This window comes from Protopterus annectens, chromosome 10.part0 (genome assembly GCF_019279795.1).
Source record: "Protopterus annectens isolate FY-2018-M chromosome 10.part0, PAN1.0, whole genome shotgun sequence".
NCBI lineage: Eukaryota > Metazoa > Chordata > Ceratodontiformes > Protopteridae > Protopterus > Protopterus annectens.
This window is the reverse complement of record NC_056744.1, coordinates 1,137,756,557-1,137,781,437: the sequence shown is the minus strand read 5'-3', so window position 1 is coordinate 1,137,781,437 and position 24,881 is coordinate 1,137,756,557. Positions and strand designations below refer to the sequence as shown.

Below are 24,881 nucleotides of genomic sequence, written 5' to 3'. Positions count from 1 at the left end.
ATGGAGTCAAACCGTGTTCTCTTCACTACAGGAAGCCACTTGTTAACAGCTCACAGCCTTAATCTTTTCCACTATCTGCCAGACTACTTCATAATATGGTGAGGAAGGCTGTGCATGACTAGAGGATATTGGAAGAGGATATATACATATTCCACATATAAAATTGAAATTACTGCTACAGTTCAGTTTTATGAACAGTGAACTTTGATTTTGCATAATTTTGAAGTAGTTTCTGAATTACTGACTACATACTGTAATATGTGTCTTTTTCAAAGCCCTTGTTTTAAAGAAATATAGCCGTTGCACCATTAGCCGAGTCATCTACTAGCAAGATAAACATTCTCTTAGGCACTTTATTTCATCTAACTAATCTCTCCAATCTGTTCATTTTTAGGAAAGTAAAGTCTGCTTTAAATATTTTTCTTTAAGTTTCAGAAAGTCATGAGGAAACTTATAAAAAAATGCATGCTCCTAAAACCCAGGGTGGTTAAAATTGTCACATCGGTGTGGACATTATATAGTACCACAAATATATAAAATAAATTAGGATTTGCCCTCTTCAGCTAAAGGAGAAACTAAGATCCAGTCTAAATCAAAATGTTATATCAGTAAAGAAACTGCCAATCCAGCTGTGTTACATTTTCTTGTTACAACAGTCTGGGTAAATCTTTCCATTGATAAGACTATTAAAATGTATAATGTTTAACAACTTGCTGTGTATTTTAGATTTAATCACTAATTCATAAGTCCATAGGAGAATACTAGGCTATCATTCCTGGTGGGAAATGTTGTGCTTAGCCATATTACCCATCTAATACCTAGTTACGTTACCCCCTAAGTGATTAACCATCATTGCCATACTTTTATTTGGATAATTTTCATTGTAGCAGATTAATTGTTAGGGTCACACCTTCAGTCTACTGTAAGGTAATTTCATTACTTTCAACCTTTTGTAATAACCATAACAAAATTGTGAATGACCAAATAATTACAGCCATCCAGTTTCCTCTTCTAGAAAGTTCTAGATTTGATGATAAAGCCAACAAATACATACCTTTCATCACACATTCTCTCTCTCTTAAAGACATATCCAATGTTTTAGAGGTTTTAGAAAATGGCATCCCTTTACTGTGGGATGCTTACTTTATCATATTTTCTTGTATTGTAGTAGTCTCCCAGATTTGGGATAACCTATTTTTGATTATTAATGTAAACGTGGACAAAAATGTCTGGGCAAATTTGTACATGTTTATTCCATACTCAAAACTTAATCATACTCAGTTTAAGTAGCTGTATAATGCTTATTCTACTCTTACAAAATTATTTTCTTATTTTTGTATGATGATGGCGGATGGCTACTATTTCTTCTTCAAGATAAAAGGAGTGTAAATATGTGCATGCTCTCTAGGATTTTTTCTTAAGACAAAAAAAAAAAAATTTGTGCAATGACTGCAGTTAAAAACTGAAGTTGCATGAAACGGTTTTCTTGTTTTGTATGATGACAATGATAGCATATTCTCCTCACAAGATAAACAGCAGTACAGTTATGTCTAAGATATTTTTAGACAGAAAAACAGATTGTACAGGGTCTAAAGTTAAAAACTGAAGTGGTATGAAACTGCTGGGATTTTTTTCATAACATCAAATGATAAAAAGAACAACTAACTAAAAGCTGTCTGACATACAGTTTAATGATAAGTGCTTCATGGGATCAAGTTAAAAACATAAGCTTAAATACCATCAATCAATTCTGAAACAACCAGTCAAAATAAAACATCAATAAAATAACTAAAACAAGTATGAAAGTCAATGTAATCTCCTAGCTTTCAAAACTGGTTTTAAAGGGACTGCATTATTAAGTCCACAGTCCCTGTCTGCTTGTAACTTAACAATCAATCTGGTTTCAGCAACCTTTCTTGCATTTCTAAAATGACCACCTCTTAGACCTTCACCAATTAATTGTAAAACTAAAAATCTAAAAATGTGCAGGAAAAGCAGCAACATGTTTAGCTGGAGCATTATCGACATTAGGTACATCTCGAAGGTGCACTAAAGTACACTTCTTCAGATAGTTGTTGGTCTTGCCAACATAAAAATGAGTGCAAACATTGCAAACAGCTAAATACGCTAGATTGGTGGTTCTACGCTGAGCTCAGAGTCTAGGTAAATGCTTCCTGATGAACAAAGAAATTATCTGTACAGATCCCACTACAGGCACTACACATACAGCAAGGTAAAGTCTCAGTCCTATTAAAGCTTCTCAGTCTCTGTACGTCTGGGACCATAGCAAAGTTGCCTTTATAAAGTGCATTCTTAAAAACTGGGCTGTTCTCCAACAATCCTTCTTAATGTCATCAGCTTTTGAAATAGGCCAATTCTTCTTAATAGCCTGAAAAACAAGAATAATATCACTAGAGTTTGTTAAAATAATTGTAGGTCAAAGATCAGTGACTGAGCATTGGGGTACAGGATCACAATTATCAGGATCCCTCTTAGAAAAATATGGTTTTGTCCTGGTACTCCTAAGATCTTAAGCCTCCATATTTTGTGCACAAATTTCACCAGTGGCAAACCTCCTCTCAGCAAATCTTCTATTCATTGCCTCTGATGCACTTACAACCTGCTTATCTGTATGCAAGCGTGAGACTATCATATATTGTCCCTTTAGGACATTTCTAAAAACATGGCCAGGGTGCATGCTGGTACGATGCAAAATACTATTCTTCCAGCAATCTTTTCTAAAAAGGCAGAATTAAAGTGATCATCATTGTCCTTGTATACACAAACATCAAGGAAATCAATAGTATCAGGAGAGTAGTTGAATGTAAATCTCCGGAATGATGTGCTATTTTTCAGGTAGAGGACAAAGTCATTCAAGATTTCAGAGGGACCATCCAAAAAAAAAAAAAAAATTAGTCAATAAAATGTCCATAGTACTTCACATGGAAAGAAAAAACATTGGACCCAAAGACATATTCATCTTCCAAATTAGCCATGAATATGTTGGCTATTTGCCCACACCTTCCCCATAGCTACACCCAGTCTTTGAAGAAAAAAGGCATCACCAAAAATAGAGATTGTTCACAAGCACCATCTCCAATAACATGCAAATAAGACTAATCGTATCATGACTATAGCCACTGTATGAATCAAAAATAGTATCAAATCCTTGTCGTTTTATGTGTGTGTGAGAGAGAGATAGCAGTACAGTGGGGATTAGGGAATTTGCCCTTCTCCATTGTACTGAAATCTCATAGTTGATATACATACACATAAGTAGGAGATATGAGGGGATGCATGAGGGCTTGCCCTTAAAATGTTTTACTCCCCTGCCCGACTTGCTGGTCATCAACATCTGTGCTCAATCATTTGTCCTTTGAGTTTTCAATATATAAACATATACGTGTGTTTGTGTGTGTGTATATATGTGTGTATATATATATATATACTTAAAAATATCTAAAAGCAAATTAATCACCAAAATTTAACCACATCCCAAACTAATGTTTTGTTTTTTTTTCCATGGGGGAAAAAAGCCTCTATGTATCCCCCACCAACTCCTGCTAATTATATAAATATACCAATTCCAAGGTTGTACAACAATGTAGAAAGGGCATACACCTTTCCCTAGTATAACTTTGATTTTTCTATATTTTGTGTTTAGCTATTTTGGTGTTGATATTAACCTGCTTAAACAGTTTTTAGTATACTGATAATATGTGTGTATGTATATGTATACATATATATATATATATATATATATATATATCTATATATATATGGATCTAGGACTATTGAACAAAAGTTCAGTAGTCCGAATCCACAATCCCGGAACACACTTTAACGAAAGCACTTTCACCGAAAAAGCACTTTCGTTAAAGTGTGTTAAAAAAATACATTACATTTACGTTTTTGCAGGGGGGCAGGCCCCCCTGCACCCCCTCACATCCCCTACTTTAATATTCTCACTCCAAGGTTGCACTACAGTGGGGAAAAGGTAATTTTCCCTTATCCCCACTGTAGTGCGATCTCCGCAACAGGCATTCTTATGCGAAAGTGCTTCTTTGGTGAAAAGCACTTTCACGCAAGAATGCCCAGCTGAATCTGTTTCAGTGATGTTGCCATTCGGGGATCCATACGGATCCCACACACACACACACACACACACATATATAAATATATAAAATCAGTATACATATATATATATATATATAATCAGAACACACACACACACACACACACATATATATATATATATATATATATATAAAAGAAATAATCTAAAACTTTGACAGTTCCACAAATGAATACTATGCAGAGCAATATTAGTTCTTGGCTTTATCAATGCAGTAGAAAAACATATTTTCAGGGCATTTGATCACAAGGTGACTTCAGCAAATTTCAAATTAAGAACCAACCTAAATAATTACATACTGTTGAAGGTTGTGCATCAGGGCTGGCAACTCGGCACGTAAAAATCTACTGCTAATCATTAGCGGACCGGAGTTCTGCTGTGGCGGCCCCCTAACTGGGAAAAGCCAAAAGACACAACAACAACATAAAGATTTAACAGACCTCTCAACTGTACCGAATTCCTCAGTATTTACTGGTTTTGAGGGCAAAATATTGGGATGCCACGAATTTCCCGGTATTTTTTTTTTGCATTACCAGTTTACCATTTTAAATTTATGGCTGATGTCACCAGCCACCACCCATCAGCAGCCTACATGGGTATGCATGATGACATCAGCTACTGCTTGCTGGACTGGAGGGAAATAAGGTAATGTAAACAGCAATGGGGGCAGATGTGCATAGGTTTGCAGATTCCGCCCACATCATGTCCCACCCTCCAGGTAAGAAAACTTATTTAACAGGCCATAAGCTTTCAGTGTGCAATTAATTTATTTTATCATAAGTACATTCTTTGTTGTGCATTCATGCCATTTCAGTTTATCCATTCATATCTGTTGAGCTGGATTAACTGTTGTTGGGCAGTTTCAGTTATCTATTTATTGCTGGCCAAGTGTTATGTTATCTGCTCATTAGGTGTGTGTGTTTTCAGTTTATCTCTCTATTTTGTCAAGTGTGCAAGTTCTGTCTGCTGCTGAGCACATTCAGCATTAACTGTTGTTGGGCTGTTTCCATTCAGGTTATCTCTTTAGGTAGTGTGTGTCTGTTTGTGTAAAATGCCCCAGGTAAGCATACCTGGTAGAGTTAGTCTGGCTCAAACCCTGTACCTTAGATACAAGGAGCAAGAGCCTGAATTCCCTACCCATGCTAGGTCTTTGGCCTGTTCCTCTTAAAATTTGTGGTTTTCTAGTAAATTAGTGAGAACTGAATTCACTAAATAATGATAAGAAGACTGAAGCTGAAATGGTTATCTTTCAGGAAATGCATGCCAACACAAAGCATTTTGTTCTAGTAACTTCTCTAAGATTGTTCAAGCAATGTTTAAAATGTGTCCCTTGTTTTGCCCCCCCCCCAATACATTTTGTTTTTTTCTAGATTTCTTAAGTTGTGCTGCATAGTTCCTTGGAGGGAGATAAGTTTAGTGCTGCTTATGTAAAGTCTGTGTCAGTAGCACAACAGGTAGTGTACTTACTTTTGATGCAGAAGGCTGTGGGTTGTACTCCCACAGTATGTAGATGGATTGCTGATGCTGTACTGTGTTGTACTTTTAAAGGGGGTGGATGCAAGTTTAGTGCTGCTTATGTAAAGTCTGTGTCAGTAGCACAACAGGTAGTGTACTTACTTTTGATGCAGAAGGCTGTGGGTTGTACTCCCACAGTATGTAGATGGATTGCTGATGCTGTACTGTGTTGTACTTTTAAAGGGGGTGGATGCAAGTTTAGTGCCGCTTATGTAAAGTCTGTCAGTAGCACAAAAGGTAGTGTACTTACTTTTGATGCAGAAGGCTGTGGGTTGTACTCCCACAGTATGTAGATGGATTGCTGATACTGTACTGTGTTGTACTTTTAAAGGGGGTGGATGCAAGTTTAGTGCTGCTTATGTAAAGTCTGTCAGTAGCACAAAAGGTAGTGTACTTACCTTTGATGCAGAAGGCTGTGTTTTCTACTACTACAGTATGTAGATGGATTGCTGATACTATACTGTGTTGTACTTTTAAAGGGGGTGGATGCTGCAGTCCTGCGAATGTCCTCTTTGGCGGAGATACTTAGTAACTATGAACCTGTTATCAGTTTGCCATCCATTCCCTATTGCAGTATTAGTAGCTTATTTATTTTTTATGTAACAGGCAATTTATCCCTCAAGGGCAACAGGCACTTTATTTGTAGATGAAACAATGAAATGTAAAGTTGTTTGCTAGCAGCAATATCTTTAGTTACAGATCTTTCTAATGTGGAATAATTTAATGACTTTTACTTCTGCAGAGATTGTGCATATTTACTGATACTGGTGGATTGTACAAGTTTAAGTAGACTTTTATGATGGAAATGTTCTGAATTAAACAGTTTTGTCATTATTGGTTCATGCATTTTGTTTCATTGCTTACTGGAAAAATGTTAAAAACAGTACATTTAAAACATGCTCTAACAAGTGTGCTGTATTATACAAGGAATATAATATAATTTAATACAACTGGGAAGGTGTATCAAAGAAAACATGTATGTTTTGTGTGCAAGGGGCCTATGATTTGAAAACAGCCCAAAGGTAATCTTTATCCACCACTGTCCAGATGCATTTTCTTTGAATGTGGGTTTCAATGCTGTTTCAATGAATGTGAGTTTCAGGGGCAGAGAAGCTTTAATGCTACATCTGTGAGACTGTACTGCCTTGTTTAGCAGATGTCTATTAGTGTTTGTGGTATAAAATGTAAAATAAAAGTTTTAAATGAAATCTAAATCATCATTGTAAAAGTATAGCAGTATGCACATTACAGTGCTTATGGTAAATGGGGCAAAATAGCCAAGTAAGGGGACATTGGAATTGCTGCAGGGGGTAGGGCTTTGTTTGGGGGGGGGGGCTATTCAACCATGATTGTCTGAAGGGGAAGGGTGGCAAACTCAGATAGCACTGGGCAGCACAAACTCTAGCTATGCCACTGATCATTAGGCCATGGAGAATGACTTTTGGAGGTCCTAGCAAACTATAATATTCTTTTGCTAAGATTAGAATATTGCCTACCATTAAATACTCTACTTTTACCACAAAATCCACCTACTGCAAGTCACCAAAAACAAAATTGTAATGTTCATCATCTTCTCCCTTCCCAGTGAACATAATTGCTACACATTTAAAAAAAAAAAAAAAAAAAGGGTCTGGGTCCATATTTTGGTTATCTGTTCTTCAGTTTGTGTTTGAAATTTGGTGTCCCACAATTCCATTGGAGTGGGTGGGGTCACATAACTATACATGTAAATTTTATGTTAATCAGCGTACAGATTTGTACCTATTTTTCATGGGCCTTTGTCTAGATTTCTGATGTTTCCAGGTTGAGAGGTATGAAATGTAAGCATATTTAGGTATCCAGAAAAGTGCGTATTACTATAAAACATATTTTAACATCAACATAAACATAATTTTAAGAAATAGAACTTATCAAATATATAGAAATGTTAAAATACGTAAAATACCATACTGTCTCAAATCTTAATGTGATATGAAAATTACAAGCTTACAACCAACTCCATCTACTGGGCATTACAATAAAGTACAGTCTGTACTAAAGGACTTGCACAAATTGCAGATATTTTCGTTTTTATTTAGATCTGGTTTATACAAATGTCTCCAGATTTACAATGGAAGTTGCTCCTGTTTATCTAGTAAAGAAATCCACTGAGATTTGTTAAAAGTGTGGAAGGTTTTGTCAACACCCAAAATGTGAAGGAAGCATTGTGATGTGACAAGGTAAACTTACATAAAGCACTTCTATTTGTTCTACACCAAAGGCTGCTTTAGTGAGCGATGCAGTGCTTCCAGGGACATAATATTTTACCAACACAGAATGCACTGCAACTACACATGGTCATACAGATAATTCCTTCCATGTTGCGAGTAATCAAATTCCTTATTTTCTGTGTCTTAGATGTATTCACAGATGTACATTTTTTCAACACCTTTATTAAAATATGACTTAAGACATTCGGACACATGTATTAATAGAAAAGAAAAAACATACAAACATTTTTCCCCATTTACAAACATTATACATGACATGATTTCTTTCAGGCCAGCATTATATAAATCACTCAGTTCCTACCTTCCCTTAAACCTCACTCCTAAACATTATTCTGTATGTATTGTTCCCAGAAATTCCATTTATTTCTATGTAATTTGCTCCTTTTGTTTTCTAAAGATCCATCCTCCAATTCTTTCATCTCTCTTACAATATTCCATACTTTAAATACAGCTGCTTTAGATTTTAACTGCCATTTTGTAGTGACTGCTTTTTCTTGGCAGCCAACAGAATTAAACGTACAAGGCATAAGCATGTGTAAGTAATTCAGATCTTGGGCCCAGCTCAAAAGAATCATTTCCTTAGTTACACCCATTTGCTTCCCCAATATTTCTGACTGATTACTCTGAAGGGAATTGTTTAAATCTGCCAATTCACTATACTCCCAAAAAACATGTTCCCAGTTGCGTCTTTCTTCCCCATCACACTTCCACCATTTGCTGTCCACCTGAGGAAAAAATGTTGCTGTCTGTCTGAAGTATAAAAATACCTACGGAAACACTTCCAAGCAAAAATCCTAAACCTTTTGGACTTTGTTGTATACTTGGGAGGCATACATATATCCTGCCATTCATGTATTGTAAATTCACTTTTCCAGTCTCTCTCCTCAATTTTTTCTAACCTCTTTTGATTGATTCTTACAGTTATCATATTTTATATGCTTTACTAATTATCTTTTTAAGAGCAACTTCTGTTCTGTAAGTGACAAAAACTCTACTACAGCAGGTATTTCACTTAGGATTCCCTTGTCCCTTTCTTCTTGCCTGTACTCTATTAATCCCTGGTAGGGAAGATGGTCCCTAGCCTGCAGTCCAAATGTCTTAGCCTCAGTCCACTTTTGCCTTTCCCTCTCTAGTTTGCTCCCAATACCCTGGTTCCTTCACCAGTTTTCTCTAGTAAAGTACAGCCCCCAATTGCCTATTTTACGTACTCCTACTTGCAGCCATCTGTATTGGCAAAATCTCCTTTTCCATTCTCATGTTGGCTTAGTTACAGGTGTAAAATGTTTTTATATACAGATGTGTATATAATATGAACATGTACCGCGACAGGTTAGGACATGTCTCTGTAAATGTTTTGAGTAATTACTGGTTTGTGAAATTTTTACATTTTATTTATTTATTATTTATTTTACATTTGTTAACCGGGGGTGTCTGACTGAGCCGTAAAGGCCCTTTTTCAGCAGAGGCCCGGGGAGAAAAGCTCCACAAAGAAAAATTACAGACACATTTAGTTATTTAGACATAATCAGTATACACACAAATTACAAGAGACATGTTTTTACAGTGGTATGCGGCACAAACAGTTACAGTGGAGAGAACAATCAAAAAATATATTAATTTTAAAAATAAAGGTAAGTAATAGATTTGTGGTGTACAGCTGAACTTTGGAATGTAGGTAGAATACATACATAGTACACAGGTACAGTACATACATTGTAGATTAGCCAGTGTTTGTGAGTAAGATTGAAAAACTATTATCAATTGCTCTAGATTTAGTATGCATATGTTATCCGCTTTCACTAGCCTGGGGAGCAATCATGGCACTGCCAACTTTGCTTGAGATGTTGCCTGATGAGGTCTTTAAAGGAGGCTTTGGATGATGTGTTTTGAATGCTAGTAGGGACAGAGTTCCAAGTTTTAGCCACCGAACTACTATATAGTGCATCTCCAAAGCTATTGTAGCTGTTGGTGACTTCTAGTAGTAGTTTGCTTGATGATCTAAGAGGCCTTTTGGCTGAGTGATGTTGTACTAGGTTTTTGAGGGCAGGACACTTATTGGGGAGGTAATAGATAGAATGACAGAGGCAGAGCTGATTGTAGGTTAGGAGGTTGGGCAGTTCAAGCCAGTGGAGCTGTCTCAAAGCAGTACAGTGATGAGTTCTATATGAGCAATTTGCAGCAAAACGGGCAATTCTGTTATAGCAAGCTTCCATTTTGCTTAGTTCAGTTTTGTTGAGATTAGTCAGAATGGGAGATGCATAGAGTAGGGTGGATAGAAGTTGGGAGCGAGCAATGGCTGATCTTGTGTTGTTGGTAAGAAATGGTTTGATACGGTAGAGTGACCCCAGTTTGGCATGTACTTTTTTAATAGTTAAGTTCAGATGACTATCAAATTTTAGGTGGGAGTCTATGGTTATTCCCAATAGCTTAGCCTGTGCCATTGGAGCAATTGGAGTAGCATGTGTGGAGTAGATAGTGAATTGACTGTTAGTGTTTTTGTTAGAAATGGCTATAATCATAAGCTGAGTTTTCTTTGGATTGAGGATAAGTTGGGCTTTGGTAAGGTAGTTTTCAACGTCAGAGAATGCTAGTTGAGTTGTTTGCAGGAGGGTGGGAATGTTTTTTGCAGCACAGATTAAGGTAGTGTCATCTGCATACTGAATTATAGATGCATGCTGTGTGGAGGTATGGAGGTCATTTGTGAAGACTGTGAATAGTAGTGGTCCTAAGATAGAACCCTGTGGGACTCCTATAGTTATGGGCAGCTGAGGAGAGAGAGAATTTTCCCATTTCACAGTTTGGTACCTGTCAGTTAAGTAGCTTTGGAACCAGGTAAGAGTGGAATTAGATAGATGATATTGGTTTAGTTTGTTTAGCAGGATTTGATGCGAGACTGTGTCAAATGCTTTGGACATATCCAAAAAAAGAGTTGACACTTGCAGGCCTTCATTTTTGAGACGGTTTACTGTGTCTGTGAAGCAGAGGAGAGCTGTAGTGGTACTATGGGCAGGTCTGAAACCATGCTGAGTAGGTGACAGGATGTTGCAGTCTAGGAGATAGTTTAGCATCTGGGTATGGATGCATTTTTCTAGGATTTAGGCCAGGGGGAAAGTAAAGCAATGGGTCTGTAGTTATTAAGTTCAGTGGAGGTCCCGCCTTTATGTATGGGTGTAACATAGGATATTTTCCAGAGTTTGGGCACATAGTTTTCAACAATTGATCTGTTTATGAGAGTGGAGACTGGGATAGCAATAGCATCTGCTGTAAGTTTCAAGAAATAGCTGGGGAGTAGGTTGGCTGCTGTTGATGAGGTTTTAGTTTGGAGAGCATGCTTTTGATTGAAGTGGTGGAAACTGTTTTGAGGGTAAAGCTAGTATTAGAGTTATTTGTGTTGGGGGGGATAGTGAGGAAGGAACTACATCCTGCAAGATTTTAGCCAATACTTTCACCTTTCCTAAAAGTAAATTTACAGCTCACAGGTAACTAACCACCAAATAAATCTTTATTTTTTTAATATATGCCAATATTTATTGATCATCTGTTTAATTTTATAAGTATTACTAGCAAATGTAATTAATAATTTCAAATATTGTTAGCGCTAACACTGATCTCATATTGAAGAGCAGCTGTATAAGAAAATGCGGGACCCAAAGAAGGACAAACAGAAGAAAAGAACAGGAAGGAGGAGAAGCAGTGAATGGTGTCAGTACTGGGATCCATCTCTGTAAACTTGTCAGAGCGGCAGGAAATGTGATTATGTACATCAAATGACTCATAAAAGTGGAAAAAGATGGCGGTTCTCTGGAAGATTTGTCAGAACTGCAGAAGATGCTATCCCTTACTTGAGGTTAAGGACAGAGATAATGTGCTGTTTGCAGAAACCACTTTAGAAAGGAATAAGGATGTCATACTCACAAATCTGATGGAAGTTCATTTTATTTCCCTGAATGTGGCATCCTATGTAGTTACTAGCCTTGCAATCCAAGAGACCATTGAGGAGCCTAGCCCAACTTCCCCAAATGCCCCAGAACGCCATCTCATTAAATGACTTGTTCAGAGTGGCATTATGCAAATGGAGGCTGAAAGAATCAAACACTGGATTACAGCAAGCAGCTTGTTAATTCAGAGCCTTAAAGGAAAGTCCACCCCCCTGGTACAGTTTAACTCAACCCTTAGGTTGCTCTTCTCGCTACAATATGACTCCAGTATTGTTTAGATACCAGAAACCTGTTTGTACTTTATGAAACTTCCATTTCCTTACCTTGGAACCAAATGAAGAGACAATCTCATCCATCTACTTAAACTTAACTTCTCACACACCCTGAGAGAGAAGTTTGTCTCTGCCTGCATGACATAAAATAAATACAGGGAAATATGTATTTCTTCCTGCCATATCCATAAGTCTAACTGCTCATGCATTACCCACTCAAAAGGCCTGAATATAATATGCAACATCAACAAAACCTGCTGGACAGATGGGTTTGTATCCCAGAGGCTACCCTGTCTTTGGAATAAACTTCCCACACATGTCAAGCAGAGTACCTTGCTGACCCTCTTCAAGTGCAACCTTGAGTGGATGGGAAACCACAAATTTGTCCCAGGGGTATCATTGATAGGGCGACAGGTGCTGATTGAGGTTTCTTTTTGGGGATAAACTCTTGGCTAGGGCCCCAGGACCATTAGCCTAGTAACTTCGTATGATCCTATTAAGTACTGCCCACAATCTTTCATAGGCAATTATTCCTACTACTACCAGCAGACAGCAGCTACTATGAAAAAAAAAAACTGTCTTGTTTTCTCTCTGTATAGCAGTACTGATTTAGGCAGTTCTGTCTGCATGGAGTAAGGAGTGTCAAATATCTTGATATTTTACAAGAAAAAATATTTTCTGACTTTTCTGTAAATGTCTCAGGAAACTGATACTACATTTAAGTCACTTTAATATCATATAAAGTCCACAGCACTGTTGTTTTAACAACTTAGCAGTGTTAAAACAAAGATCTATCTGGGAATATATATATATATATATATATATATATATATATATATATATATATATATATATATATATATAATATTTTTTTAACTAAATAAATGGTTCTCCTGAAAGAAGGGTTGCTTCAAGACTCACCATGGATATTATTTATTTGCACTATCCACTTGTGGGAATTCTAGTTGGCCCAGCACTTCAGGCAATCTGAGGATGAGGTGCAGATTGAAAAAAAAGACTGGTCTATCAGAAGGGGATTCTTAGGACCAATTTCATATAAAGTAGTATAACTAGCCAGCATTGCACATCACTGAGTTTGTACTTTGATAATAACATGAAATTAATTATTTTTCATTTAATAATTGTGTTTTTCCAGTACAACCTCAATTTTCAGTAAGAATGTCCCACTTTGGGCATCTAAAAAGATTGTAACCTGTCACACATTGTGCATAGCAATCTACTTTTAAATGGTATTTTCTATAACTGCAACAGTTTTACAGAAAGTAGTGTTAGCACAGTGCACTACCAATTTGTCATATTGGATGATTACTGTTTTGATGAAGTTTAGTATGCTGCAATATAACAAAACAAGGGGTAGCAGTGCAAAAGACATGGGAAAATATAATGTATGGGGGCATTTGTGCCTCTTTTCAAAAATATCTACTAACACAAATTCAAGAACAAATAGTTGTATTTTTCTACTGTGCTTGCTAGCACTTTCTCCAAAAAAAAAAAAAAAAAAAAAAAGTATTTATACTTCACACACTGGGCTGGTGAGTGGCAGAACAACAGTGTTGATTAACAGCTCTTAAAGGAGAACCACATCCACAGACTCAAAAATCATGTTTATTTCATCATGGTTTGGTGTTTCCTACATTTTAACATCACTCCCGCATATGCCAACTTGTTCATGGGATTTTTTTGAAAATCTTTTTATTTATAGACATGATTTTTTCAGAAGGAATATTAAAAAATACTTCAGATATATAGATGATTTAGTATTTATATGCAAAGGATGTTATAATGAAGTGGAACAGTTTCTTCAAAAATTAGAGAATAATAGGCTTGACATACATTTTGATGGGCTTCAGAAAGGGAACAAAGTCAATTAACAAATAACAATGAACAAAGTGACACTAGAGGGTATAGTAGGTAGTAACATCAAGACTAAGATTTACAGAAAACTTGGACAACATAATTATATTTTTCATGACTCTAGTTGTCATCCCCCACATACCACAGCCTCTATGCCCTATGGTGAATTATTAAAGATTGAACTTTTGTGTAGTAATGTTCAAGACAGGAAAGAAATTATTAAAGCCATGAAAGTATTCAGGGAAAGGGGGTATGGCGATGAAAATGTAAGACAATGGTATCCTGTAATATGCAATAAAAATCTGAGTACTGATAAATGTACTAGGAGTTATGAATATAATAGGAAGGTGGTAGGGAATGACACAAATTATTTATATTTTGTTTCAAAATTTGCCACCTTTTCAAGTACAACAGAAAGTATTACTAAATATTATTGGACCTTTGTCAAAAGGGAGCTAGACTTTCTTAAAAATGTTAAATTAAAATTTTCATATAGTAGAAGAAGTTTGAAAGGGGTCTATATTAGATATTCGAACGTTTAAAAGTTTGAATCACTAAAGAACGAACTTTAGTGATCGAACTTTTAAAAGTGCGAATATCTATAAAAATTAAAAAAAAACAAAATAAAAGAAAAACTAAAGGGTGTAAGCAGGGGGGCAAGCCCTCCTGCACCCCCGCTACTTAAATATACCAACTCCAAGATCGCACTACAGTGTAGGAAATGGGAAATTCGCCGTTTCCAAACTGTAGCACACTGAAGTGCGATTTCAGAGTTGGTATATTTAAGTAGTGGGGGGTGTAGCCCCCCACATGGAGGGTGCAGTGGGGCTTGCCCCCCTGCTTAAACCCTTTACTTTAATTTTTTTTATTTTGTTTTTATAGATATTCGGACTTAGTTCAATCACTAAAGTTCATTCTTTAGTGATTCGAACTTTTAAACGTTCGAATATCTAATATAGACCCTTTGAAAGATATAATGCTTCATGGGGGAGTCAGGAGACCATGTGTTGAAAGGGAGCAAGTAGTAGCTTACAAGGGATCTGTACCCTGTGGCACTTGTAATATTTGTCAGTATATGGCAAATAATTATGAAAGTATAAATGGAAGAAAATTTGATACCAGAGGGACTTATAGTTGCCATAGTGAGAAAATTATTTATGGACTTCGGTGTCCGTGTGGGTTGTATTATATTGGAGAAAGTAAAAGGAGCTTTGCTACAAGAATTGAAGAGCATGTTAGGGACATAAGGAAGAATAAACATTTTAGTCCCACAGCGGAACATTTTAACATAAGTCATGGTACTAAACCTGATGTGTTACAAGTCACAATATTAGAAGAGGTGTATGATGATTTTTGTACAGCAGATACTATTAAGAATATTTTAAGGAGAAAAGAAGCTACTTTTATTCTGAAATATGGCACATTATATCCCAAGGGACTCAATAGAGAGTTCTCTTGGAAATACTGCTTATAGCATGTCTTTAAGGGCAGCAGCTTTTTTTTTTAATTTATTTTTAAGTAGATAATTGCTTAATTATGTGTATAAAAGGTGGAGTCCTGAAAGAAAGGTTATACTCTGTGAAAGCTTTTTAGTAAGCCGAGGTGCTAGAGGAATTCTGTTTTTTAATAAAAGGTTCTGATCTGCATTTTCGTGGCAGTTTATCGCTGGTTTGGATCTGCTGTGGTTTCAAATATTGTGCTTTGCTGTGTGGTAATTTACCACTCTGGGACTATTTACAGGTTTTTAAATATTTTTATACATAATTTCTGAGTCTGACCACATGGGGTCTAGCATCTTGAAGTGATCCTGATTGTTTAGTCTTCTATTGTATTCCATAATACAATGCTTGTCTGTAAAAATTACATCATGCAGTCCTCTTTCTTCCTAAAGCTCCTGTCACCACTGCATTGATTTTACATGCATAGACTGCTGTCTTTCACTCAGTTATTTTAAGTAACACTTCATTTTGTTCAGTGACTACTTAAAATAAAAACAGTGCAAATGCCATAGAACAGACTTTCAAAGTGCTTTTTACTGCTGCTGTTTTTTTAGAATGGCTAAATTGTAGTATTTTGTGAAGCCTGAATTGTACTACTTTGACTAATCTCCCATCCCCCTTCACACATAACGTCCCTAGCTGTAAAAGTGCTAAGGGTAATTTGAGCTGTTACCTGCTGTGATTGACAGCACACAGCAGGAGACTTGACTCATGTACTGTTTCCTTGTTCTAGCCTTTACTTTCTTTATGGGTAGGGGAAGGACCAGGGAGCTGTGACAACACAGACAGGATGGGTGAGTTTTTAGGACAGTCATGGTGATGTCCGTTTGGGAAGGGGATTGGCCAGAAAACTACCTGTATTTACTGGCCTTGATGGCATCAGTGACTCAGAGACTGCGGCAAGCTTTTCCAGGGCTGTAAATAGGGAGAAAAAGGATAGAGGAGTTTAGCATTTAATAACAGAATCTCGTTGTTGTCCTTTAAGATTACTGTGCTTGCTTTGACACCTCGTGAAGAGAGAGTGAGTGTGCGCGAGTAAGATAGTTCTATCAGCACAGAATTGCAAGACAACAGTTCTTTCCAAAGCCTGTAACTTAGCTATCTTCTTTTTGGCTGCAGTTGTAAAATTAGTCTGAACTGTTAAAAACAGGGTCTGAGAGAATAGTATACGACAGTCATTCAGGAATAAAATGTAAGTACTCCTGCTACAGAAGGTGTGTAAGATGTCTGTGACTCACACTGCTGCCATTCTATCTCAATGAACTGGGAAGGAAATATAACTTCTTTATGTTTAGCATGACTCATGTAAAAGGGACTTCAAGTGGATTCTGGGAAGGGGAAAAGAAAGCACTACGACAAGACCACATCATTATGTCAGGCTCCATATCAGCCATTTTGTGGAAAAAACATTTTATAAGAAGTACCTAGAGTTATTTTAATGCATTAAAATAGCTCATAAAACAAAGATGCAATGAAAAAAAAAAACTTTTTTTTTTATTAATTCAAAGGTGTAGTTTTCCTTTAATCCTTAGTGCCAACTGTAATCTGCCATCCCTGCCATATTTAGTCAGGTGCTTATTTTGTTTTGGCTTCTATCGTGATAGTTCAGAACAACTACAGCTGTGAATGAAGTGCACAGGCACCTATTACATATAGAATGGAATGTTCCATTGTAAAAAGGATGGCTAAAAGGTCCCACGTATATTGAGATAAAAGATGGGCCTAGCACTTTTAGGAATTAAACTTTAGGGCTACTGGGGTTAAATAAAGTTATCATTCCTACAGCAGAACAGTAGCTTCTGATCACAGTATTCATGAAAGTGTGAAACTGATAGTAATGTGTGGGGAATGCAGTGTTTACTGGGATTAGTGAAACAAGGTTTTGATTTGTATTCACAGCATTCTTTTTTTAATTAAGAATCTGTGAGAATGATATTTATTGCAGACTACAAGTATGTTAGAGGCAATAGCAGCCTATGGTTTTGAAAGAAGAAACTGTCTTAATTTGTTAACAAGAATACTTATCAAACCTGCTTTCATGTTGTTTACAGTAGCACTTCAGTTAGTGCATGTAACATGTTTTTGCTTAACAAAAACCTCTTGCCTTATGAAATGTATACTTATGCTATGAATTGTTATACTGTGAATGTTACGTAATAACAAATGTGTTGTGATTTGTGCAACTTTTATTCTTATGCTATGTTTTCTGTTTAATTTATTCGTGACTTCTGCCTCATGTCTTGGTCATGACTGAAAATGGCCTAAAAAACAGTCTGTGTAGTTGGTAATAAAATTAATTAAAAAGACTATACTAATTTTCAATACCTATACAATATTTAATTGGGAAGGGAAATGTAGACTTTAAGATGACTTGTAGCCCATCATTAGAGCTTATCAGTTCTCACTGGGATAGGATTGCACTTTGTATGGCATGATCCAAATGAAGTTACAGTCATACAGTTTGCTGAAATACAAGAAGTTATCCAGGTCAAAATATGTAGCTGATAAAGTATACATGAAGGCCAATAAAATTAGCCTACATCTGACTTAAGAAGGGTCAAAGTTAAGAAGAGTCACATAACTGATTTGTTTGTGTCTTTCGACTTTTCCCGGTTAGGGGTCACCACAGCGGAAACTCCGGTCCGCTAATGATTGGCAGTTGATTTTTACGTACCGGCTTGCCAGGCTTGACGCACAACCTTCAACGAAGGTATGCCCATTCATGCATGTCTCCATGCAGAAGACGCTCCAGCTGAGAATCAAACCGGACAGCGTCTTACTATGAGGCGACAACACTACCGCAGCACCACCACCGTGGGTATAGTCACATAACTGATGATGTGGACTATTTTAATTGGATGACAACAGAGGAATGGTGATGCAGAACTACAATGCAGAGGAGAGTGGATCCTATAAGTCTGCATTGTCATTATGGGGTTAGAGACAGGCAATAATACTTCAAGTATATGACCAATGTGGTGATATAACCTAGGTAAGGTTATAGCCATCAAAAAAATCTAGTGTAGGCTGAGAAATGGAGCAAGACTGTCAATGATGAAATTAAAATACAGGGAGGTGGTGACATTCTAAATGGCTAATAGTAGCTAGGTCAAATCTTCCACGCTGACTGCAAAACTTGTCGATACACAGTACCGCAGTCAGCAAAAGTGGCCAAAATCACGGTAGAATTGTGAATAAATCCCCTCGATATAGAGAAGCACACTAGAGAGAGCAGCTACAGACAAAAGGGAAATGGCAAGCCAGCCTTAAAGAGTGTCATAACAGTGTAGTCCTAGTGTCAGGCACAGCATATCCAACAACAATGGACTTTTGCTATACAGTACCTAAATGTACGATACTTAGTGTGCTGCTCTACTATATTCATATGCAGCAAACACTGTCAAGTCAGTCAGCAGCGGAATCATAAAATAGGATGATTTGGGATGTCCTGCAAATGCCCGTTAATGCTACACACACATACAGCAATATAAGCACGCACTGAACCCCCGGAACATTGACAAACAGCTACAGTGCCTGCAACCCCAGTGCATAGTGTCTCACATGCTAATTTACATTTCCGCAACTGTACTCATTTCTGAAAGGGTGTTTGGCAGTTTGTACATGTGACCAGTGTAGGTCTGTGGATAAGGGAACTGTAGTGTGGGCTTTGGCTGTCTCCATTTATTCCATTAAAATTGGCATATAGAATGTAATTGTTTAAATGAAGGTCAAGCACAGATTGATATCCGTGTTCAACAAAGCTAACAAGCATTAATGCATAACAAGGTGTGGGTAATGTCCTGATAAGAGCACACTCAGGTGTGTTCTAAGTGCCAAGTTCCTTCACAACTAGGTATGTTCATATTAGGACACTGCCTATATTTCATCATGAGTTAATATACTTGTAAAACTGGCCTCATAATAAAACAAATATACTAAAATAAATCGAAGGTGTAAGCAAAGGAAGAAATTAGTGATTATTGGGGGGAATGGGACAGTCTCTCTAGCTGTATTACTTTTTAAAAGCTGAGTTTTTACAGACAGACTGACACATATACAAAACTATTTGATGATGGAGCAGCAGGAACATTTTATAATTACATAACTGCACAGGACACCATATGTAGCTCCCATGATGTGATGCAGCCAGTCTTCCTGCTAAACAGTCATCATGAGAGAAAATGTAGTTCTATTCAAGTCCATTATGCATACTAAGTTAATTTTTATTAATGCATTTGCATCTCCATTTTATAGCTCACAGCAGCACTGCATCTGGATTTGTGAATATGTGCCATTTACTTATTTACATCTGTTGACTATGTACATCTTGATGAACCTATGGCCATTCTGCAGGGAAGACGGTATTTATAGTAGCTAAGTGAAATTTGGGATTCAGGCTTGTAGGTTATAGGAACATTTTCTTATGGAGATGACTGGGTGGGGTCATATGGCTAAACTGCAATTCAGGTGCAGAGATGCATAGCTGTGCCAAATTCACTGCAGGCACAAAGAAGCATACATGATACAGCTGGAATAACTAAGTGTACATAAGGAACTGGAATGTGTGTAACCTGTCCAACCTAGATCTTCCATGGATGAACAGACAGATGGAGGTCTGGAACTAGTGGCTGAAGGCATTCCTAGGATGGCCTATTGCACATCTCCCTGAACTTTGTACCATGCTGCAGCAAGAACAAAACAATTTGATGGATACCCACAGAGAATACTTGCTCAGAGGAATGCTTTTTATTTCTTGTAGGGTAGCCATTTTGTCTAGGGAGTATTACCTAAAACACATATTGGAACAAAAGTGTGATTACAGCAATGTATAGGATTTCATCTGTACAAGTTGTAGTTATACAAGCATGTACCATACACCAAGAACAGCACTCATCACTTCCCCTGACATAAAGGCATTGCCCATCACACACTGCATTTTCCGTGCTGCTAACATGCCCACCAGACACACTGCATGGGGCCTGCACACTGCATGCTGTTCGTAAGGTCCTGGGTTATCATGGACATTGCCCCCCCACCCACACACATAAACACACTCTCGGCTATTCCAGCTTTGGGCATGGCACCATTTGCTTCCGTGTCCACAATGAATTTGGCACAGCCTTATGTCTCTGCAGCTGAACTGCAATTCAGTAATGTGTCCCTGCAGGGAAATTCCCCACAGAATATGATCTCTTGTCCAATATTTGAACAAGATACTGGCAGAAACTCCCCTATTTGTCTATTGCCATGGGTCATTACCATCCATCTGAACTTCCATCATCTCACATAGATGTGATCTGTCTGGTCTGAAACACAGCACACCCTTGTGCTGCACTGCAGTATAAACAGTTTAAATATAATATAAATCCAAGCTCCTGTGTGGAAATAGAATCCATTATACCTTACCAGTTAACTATGTGCACCTAAATCAGAAGGTGTATTTTGATCCTTAATGTGATGTCTTACACCTCTGTGCTGTGGTATAGTGACATACTTGATTATGATTATAAAGAAACATTAGAAATGATAGCAGACTAAGGACTTCATTATGTGTAAACATCCATTGGTGGGCGCGCACCAGCATCATAGGGTGTGGGGACGGGACAAGGTTGTATGTGGTAGCAGATCTTCCTGCACTCTAGGGATTTTTCTGCTATGCAGTGGAGGTGTTGCATATTTTTATTTTTTGGAATTAAGAAAACTACTATGTTGATCACTGTCTGTTGAGCAACAAACAAGACAGTGTGACTGATTGCTGGACCACACTAGTCCCAATGAAGTAAAGTAATGGAATCCAACTGCAACCATTTGCATGTAGTTGGACTCTTAGTTAACTCTATTGGGACTAGTCTGTACAACAGTAACGTACAGTTTAATGTTTTATCAGATAAACTGGCAGATGGGGTGCTGTCACAATGCAATACAACATAGCTCCATGCAAGGTCTTGCATCAACTCTCTTTTTTAATTCCAGGACCCATAACTGCAAGTCCTGGAATTATGGGAAAAAAAACAGTGAAACTAAAGGAGAACAACAATGTAGTTCTCCTTTAAAGTTACTTTTTGGAATGGAAGCAAGCATCCCTTGCATCCCCAACCAATGGTGGGACTGCACCCCATGTCCATCCTACAGTAAGACTGAGACTGCCTTACATTAGAGAAAAAATAATACTCTCAGACACCGCAATCTAGGACATAATATATATGTTTCCAGTTTTGCATAGTCAATCATGCTACCCTGGGAATCACATGTATACGTCTTAGATGTTATAACTCTTAATGTCTTCCCCCTCCCCTCTATGCAATGAGTTACAAATTACACAGGACTTTTGTATGCCATTTTATAGTACAGAAGCACTGCTCTATAGTGCATGTTGTCTGTGTATAGTCTCCAAAGGCAAGTGTGTCACCTGCTAAACTACAGGTGGCATTAAACACATGGGGGACTTTTGACTGTTGATACACTGTCTGCGATTTTGGGTCACTATTGTGTGCAAGTTTGTGTCAATATTGTGTGTATGTGGAATGACTAATTACTACATTAATGGAGGGGAGCTGTAAGCTAAATACAATGAAATGTTGGGCAATGAGTGCTAAACGACAATAACAACAGTACTGTTAGTTTTACAAGTTTCAAAATATACCACTTCTGACATTTACAATTGTAAGAACTGAAATGTTTCCAAAAGAATGCTGTACTGTTGTAGTCATCTGAACAATAAGATGCACTGATTAGCATACTATGAGAACAATCCTGAAAATCAGTCAATTGTCTGTAAAAGTTATACCTTCTGTAATGCTGCATCAATTTCTTGCTGTTCAAACTGCATCCTTAGTAATTTTTGTTCTTCGATCCTTCTCCTTTCCTCCTCTTCCCTTGCTTTTGCCATTTGTTCAAATCGAGCTTTCATGTTGACTTTGTGGGTAAATGGAACATCATCCCTCCTGACTGGTTTCCTTTCAGTTTCTTCTGGTTCCTGGTAATACAATATATAGTTATAATTAGCAGCAGTCATATACAAGTTAAAAGATAACATTAAGAATCTACATAAGACAGAGCCAGTGTAGGTACATAGATTGTATGGGGTGCTCTTCAGATAACATACAATTAAACATGAAATTATTTTACTCGATAAAATAAATACCTTCTTATTCTGCCCCGAGTGCATATAAGTTGTGGTAATCCCCAAGTAAAACACTATACAGATGTTCATCATAAAACACTTTACCGCATACACATGGAGTAGACTGTGACACAGCAAAAAGTTTATACTTCTGGGTTACAGAATATGTGATGTATGCACATGCCTAACTAAAAATGATATAAACATTCTTCACATCCTTTAGATAGGAGCTTCATGTACATTTAATTGACTTCCATTCCATATTTGGAATAAATGGGATGTAAACATTTAAAGGGCGTCATAAAACAGTAACATACATTGAGTACCAAAATGTTGCAGGGCAGCTCTGGACTGGAGAGAATTGCACAGAACCCTTAGTGGGAGTGTGATGCTATTTTTTAAATATTCTTTTTCCTCACACTGCTTGCTAGCCATTAGGCCTCCTGCGATTGATCAGTTTGTTTTTTCCCCCTGGAGTAGGTCATCTTTCATGGAATCATTACATTTTTTTTTTATTTAGATCTATCCCATTAGAGAAGTATATATTCACCCATATGCTGCATTTATTTATTTAGCATTTGTTAACTGGGAAAGTCTGACTAGGACAGAGCCTATTTTCAGCGGAGGCCTGGGGAGAAATGCTCCAGATGCATGTCTTTGGAATATGGAGGAAACCAGAATACCTACAGGAAACCCATGTGAATGCAGTGAGGTCACGCAAACTCTGCACAGAAGGCACCCCAGCAGGGAATTGAACCGGAGAACCTCTTGCTGTGAGGCGACAGTGTTAACTGCTGCACCGCTGTGGACTCTTCCTCTTGTAGGTATGGCATTACAGTGGGTTGGACCAGGTCTATATTACGATCTCGAATGGTAAAAATGTCGAACACTCACATGATCGAAAACAGACTAAAATGAGCTTGGTATTGCCCCCCCCCCCCGCTAAATATATATTCCAACTCCGAGGTCACACTACAGTGAGGAAAGGGCAAATATCTTAATCCTCACTGTGCCACTACCCCAAAAAACAAGTTAATTTTAGTCCATTTTCGCTCATGTGAGCGTTCAATATTTTTACCATTCGAGATGGTAATATAGACCAGCTGGACCATATCCCTCCCCTGGGATGGGTGAGATGACATGGCTGCACACTGACATGCTCCTCTGACAGACTCTTCAAACACATGAATTGCTGATTTTGGTGCCTGTGTTGTAGTCAGAACTTCATCCCTCTATGTCAAGAGCTGGTCCAACTTCTGTACTAATGTGGGATAACTCACATTGTCTTACAGCTTTTCACCTGCGTGCTACATTTCCACATTCATCATTGTGAACAGCTGTAGTCAGCATTGCTGTAGCCAGCACTATAATCATATTTGTCCATATTTTCCTCTCTTCTTGTGTTACCAGGTATCTAACAAAAATAAGTGAGACAAATACAGGACTATTCCTTAATAAATTTCCATCACCAAGTCCATCAATATGCATGGCATAAGCAAAATAATGAGAATCTTTGTTTTCTTATGGGGGCACCCCCCCACCATCCCAGGAAAAAGGTTGCATGAAATGTACCTCAAGACATCCCTTGATCTCTGTGTATGCTAACTCCTAGACAGCATGACCTTGGAGAAAAGAGAAAATCTATACAAAAACATAACACTCGCTTTTTGCTGCTTCTCCAAGTTCCTCATTCGGAAAAGGGAGCACAGCATTAGTGACAAAGCAGGTTTCAATGACTTGAAACATTAACAATATAAATTTGTGATCTTGCCTTTCCGCTGGCATAAAGGGATAAAGCCCAGATTACTGCCCAGTCAATCTGGGTTTGATTAGAGGCTTGGGTGTCTGACGGAGCATCAGGAAGGGATGGGTGGGCCTGTCCTAGGAGGAAGGGTTCTCATTGATGATGCTCCTTTAGAGTAGGCATGGTTCAGAGAAGTGAATTACCCTCAAATGTAATTGATGAGTGAGGGAAGTGGGGTAGGGAATGTGTAGGGCATAAAAAGTGCTCTTGAGAATGGAAGTGGAAGCACCAAGCTTCCAGGATGCTCCTAGGATCCACGGCCAGCCCCAGCAATACTAGAGTTAAGTCCTGGGGGGAGAAGTTTATATACCTGGCATGAATGAGGGGCACTGAGAGGCCAGGATGTTAAAATGAAGTTCCAAGGAGGATGAAAAAAATATATATGTAATTTAAGACTTATAATTTTTGACTATGCTAAAATAAGACATGTCAAACTGCTGTGCTCTCTAA

At 37.6% G+C, this 24,881-nt stretch overlaps 1 protein-coding gene across 7 annotated transcripts in view; it reads right to left on the bottom strand.

Annotated features, from left to right (window-relative positions):
• NEXN (nexilin F-actin binding protein) overlaps positions 1-24,881 on the bottom strand; it is a 955,560-nt gene that overhangs the window by 26,972 nt on the left and 903,707 nt on the right. For all 7 annotated transcript variants that reach the window (XM_044085866.1, XM_044085869.1, XM_044085863.1 and 4 more), the window contains one exon: positions 22,292-22,480. In XM_044085866.1, coding sequence (XP_043941801.1) covers positions 22,292-22,480 — 189 coding nt within the window. The remainder of the gene's footprint in view (positions 1-22,291; positions 22,481-24,881) is intronic.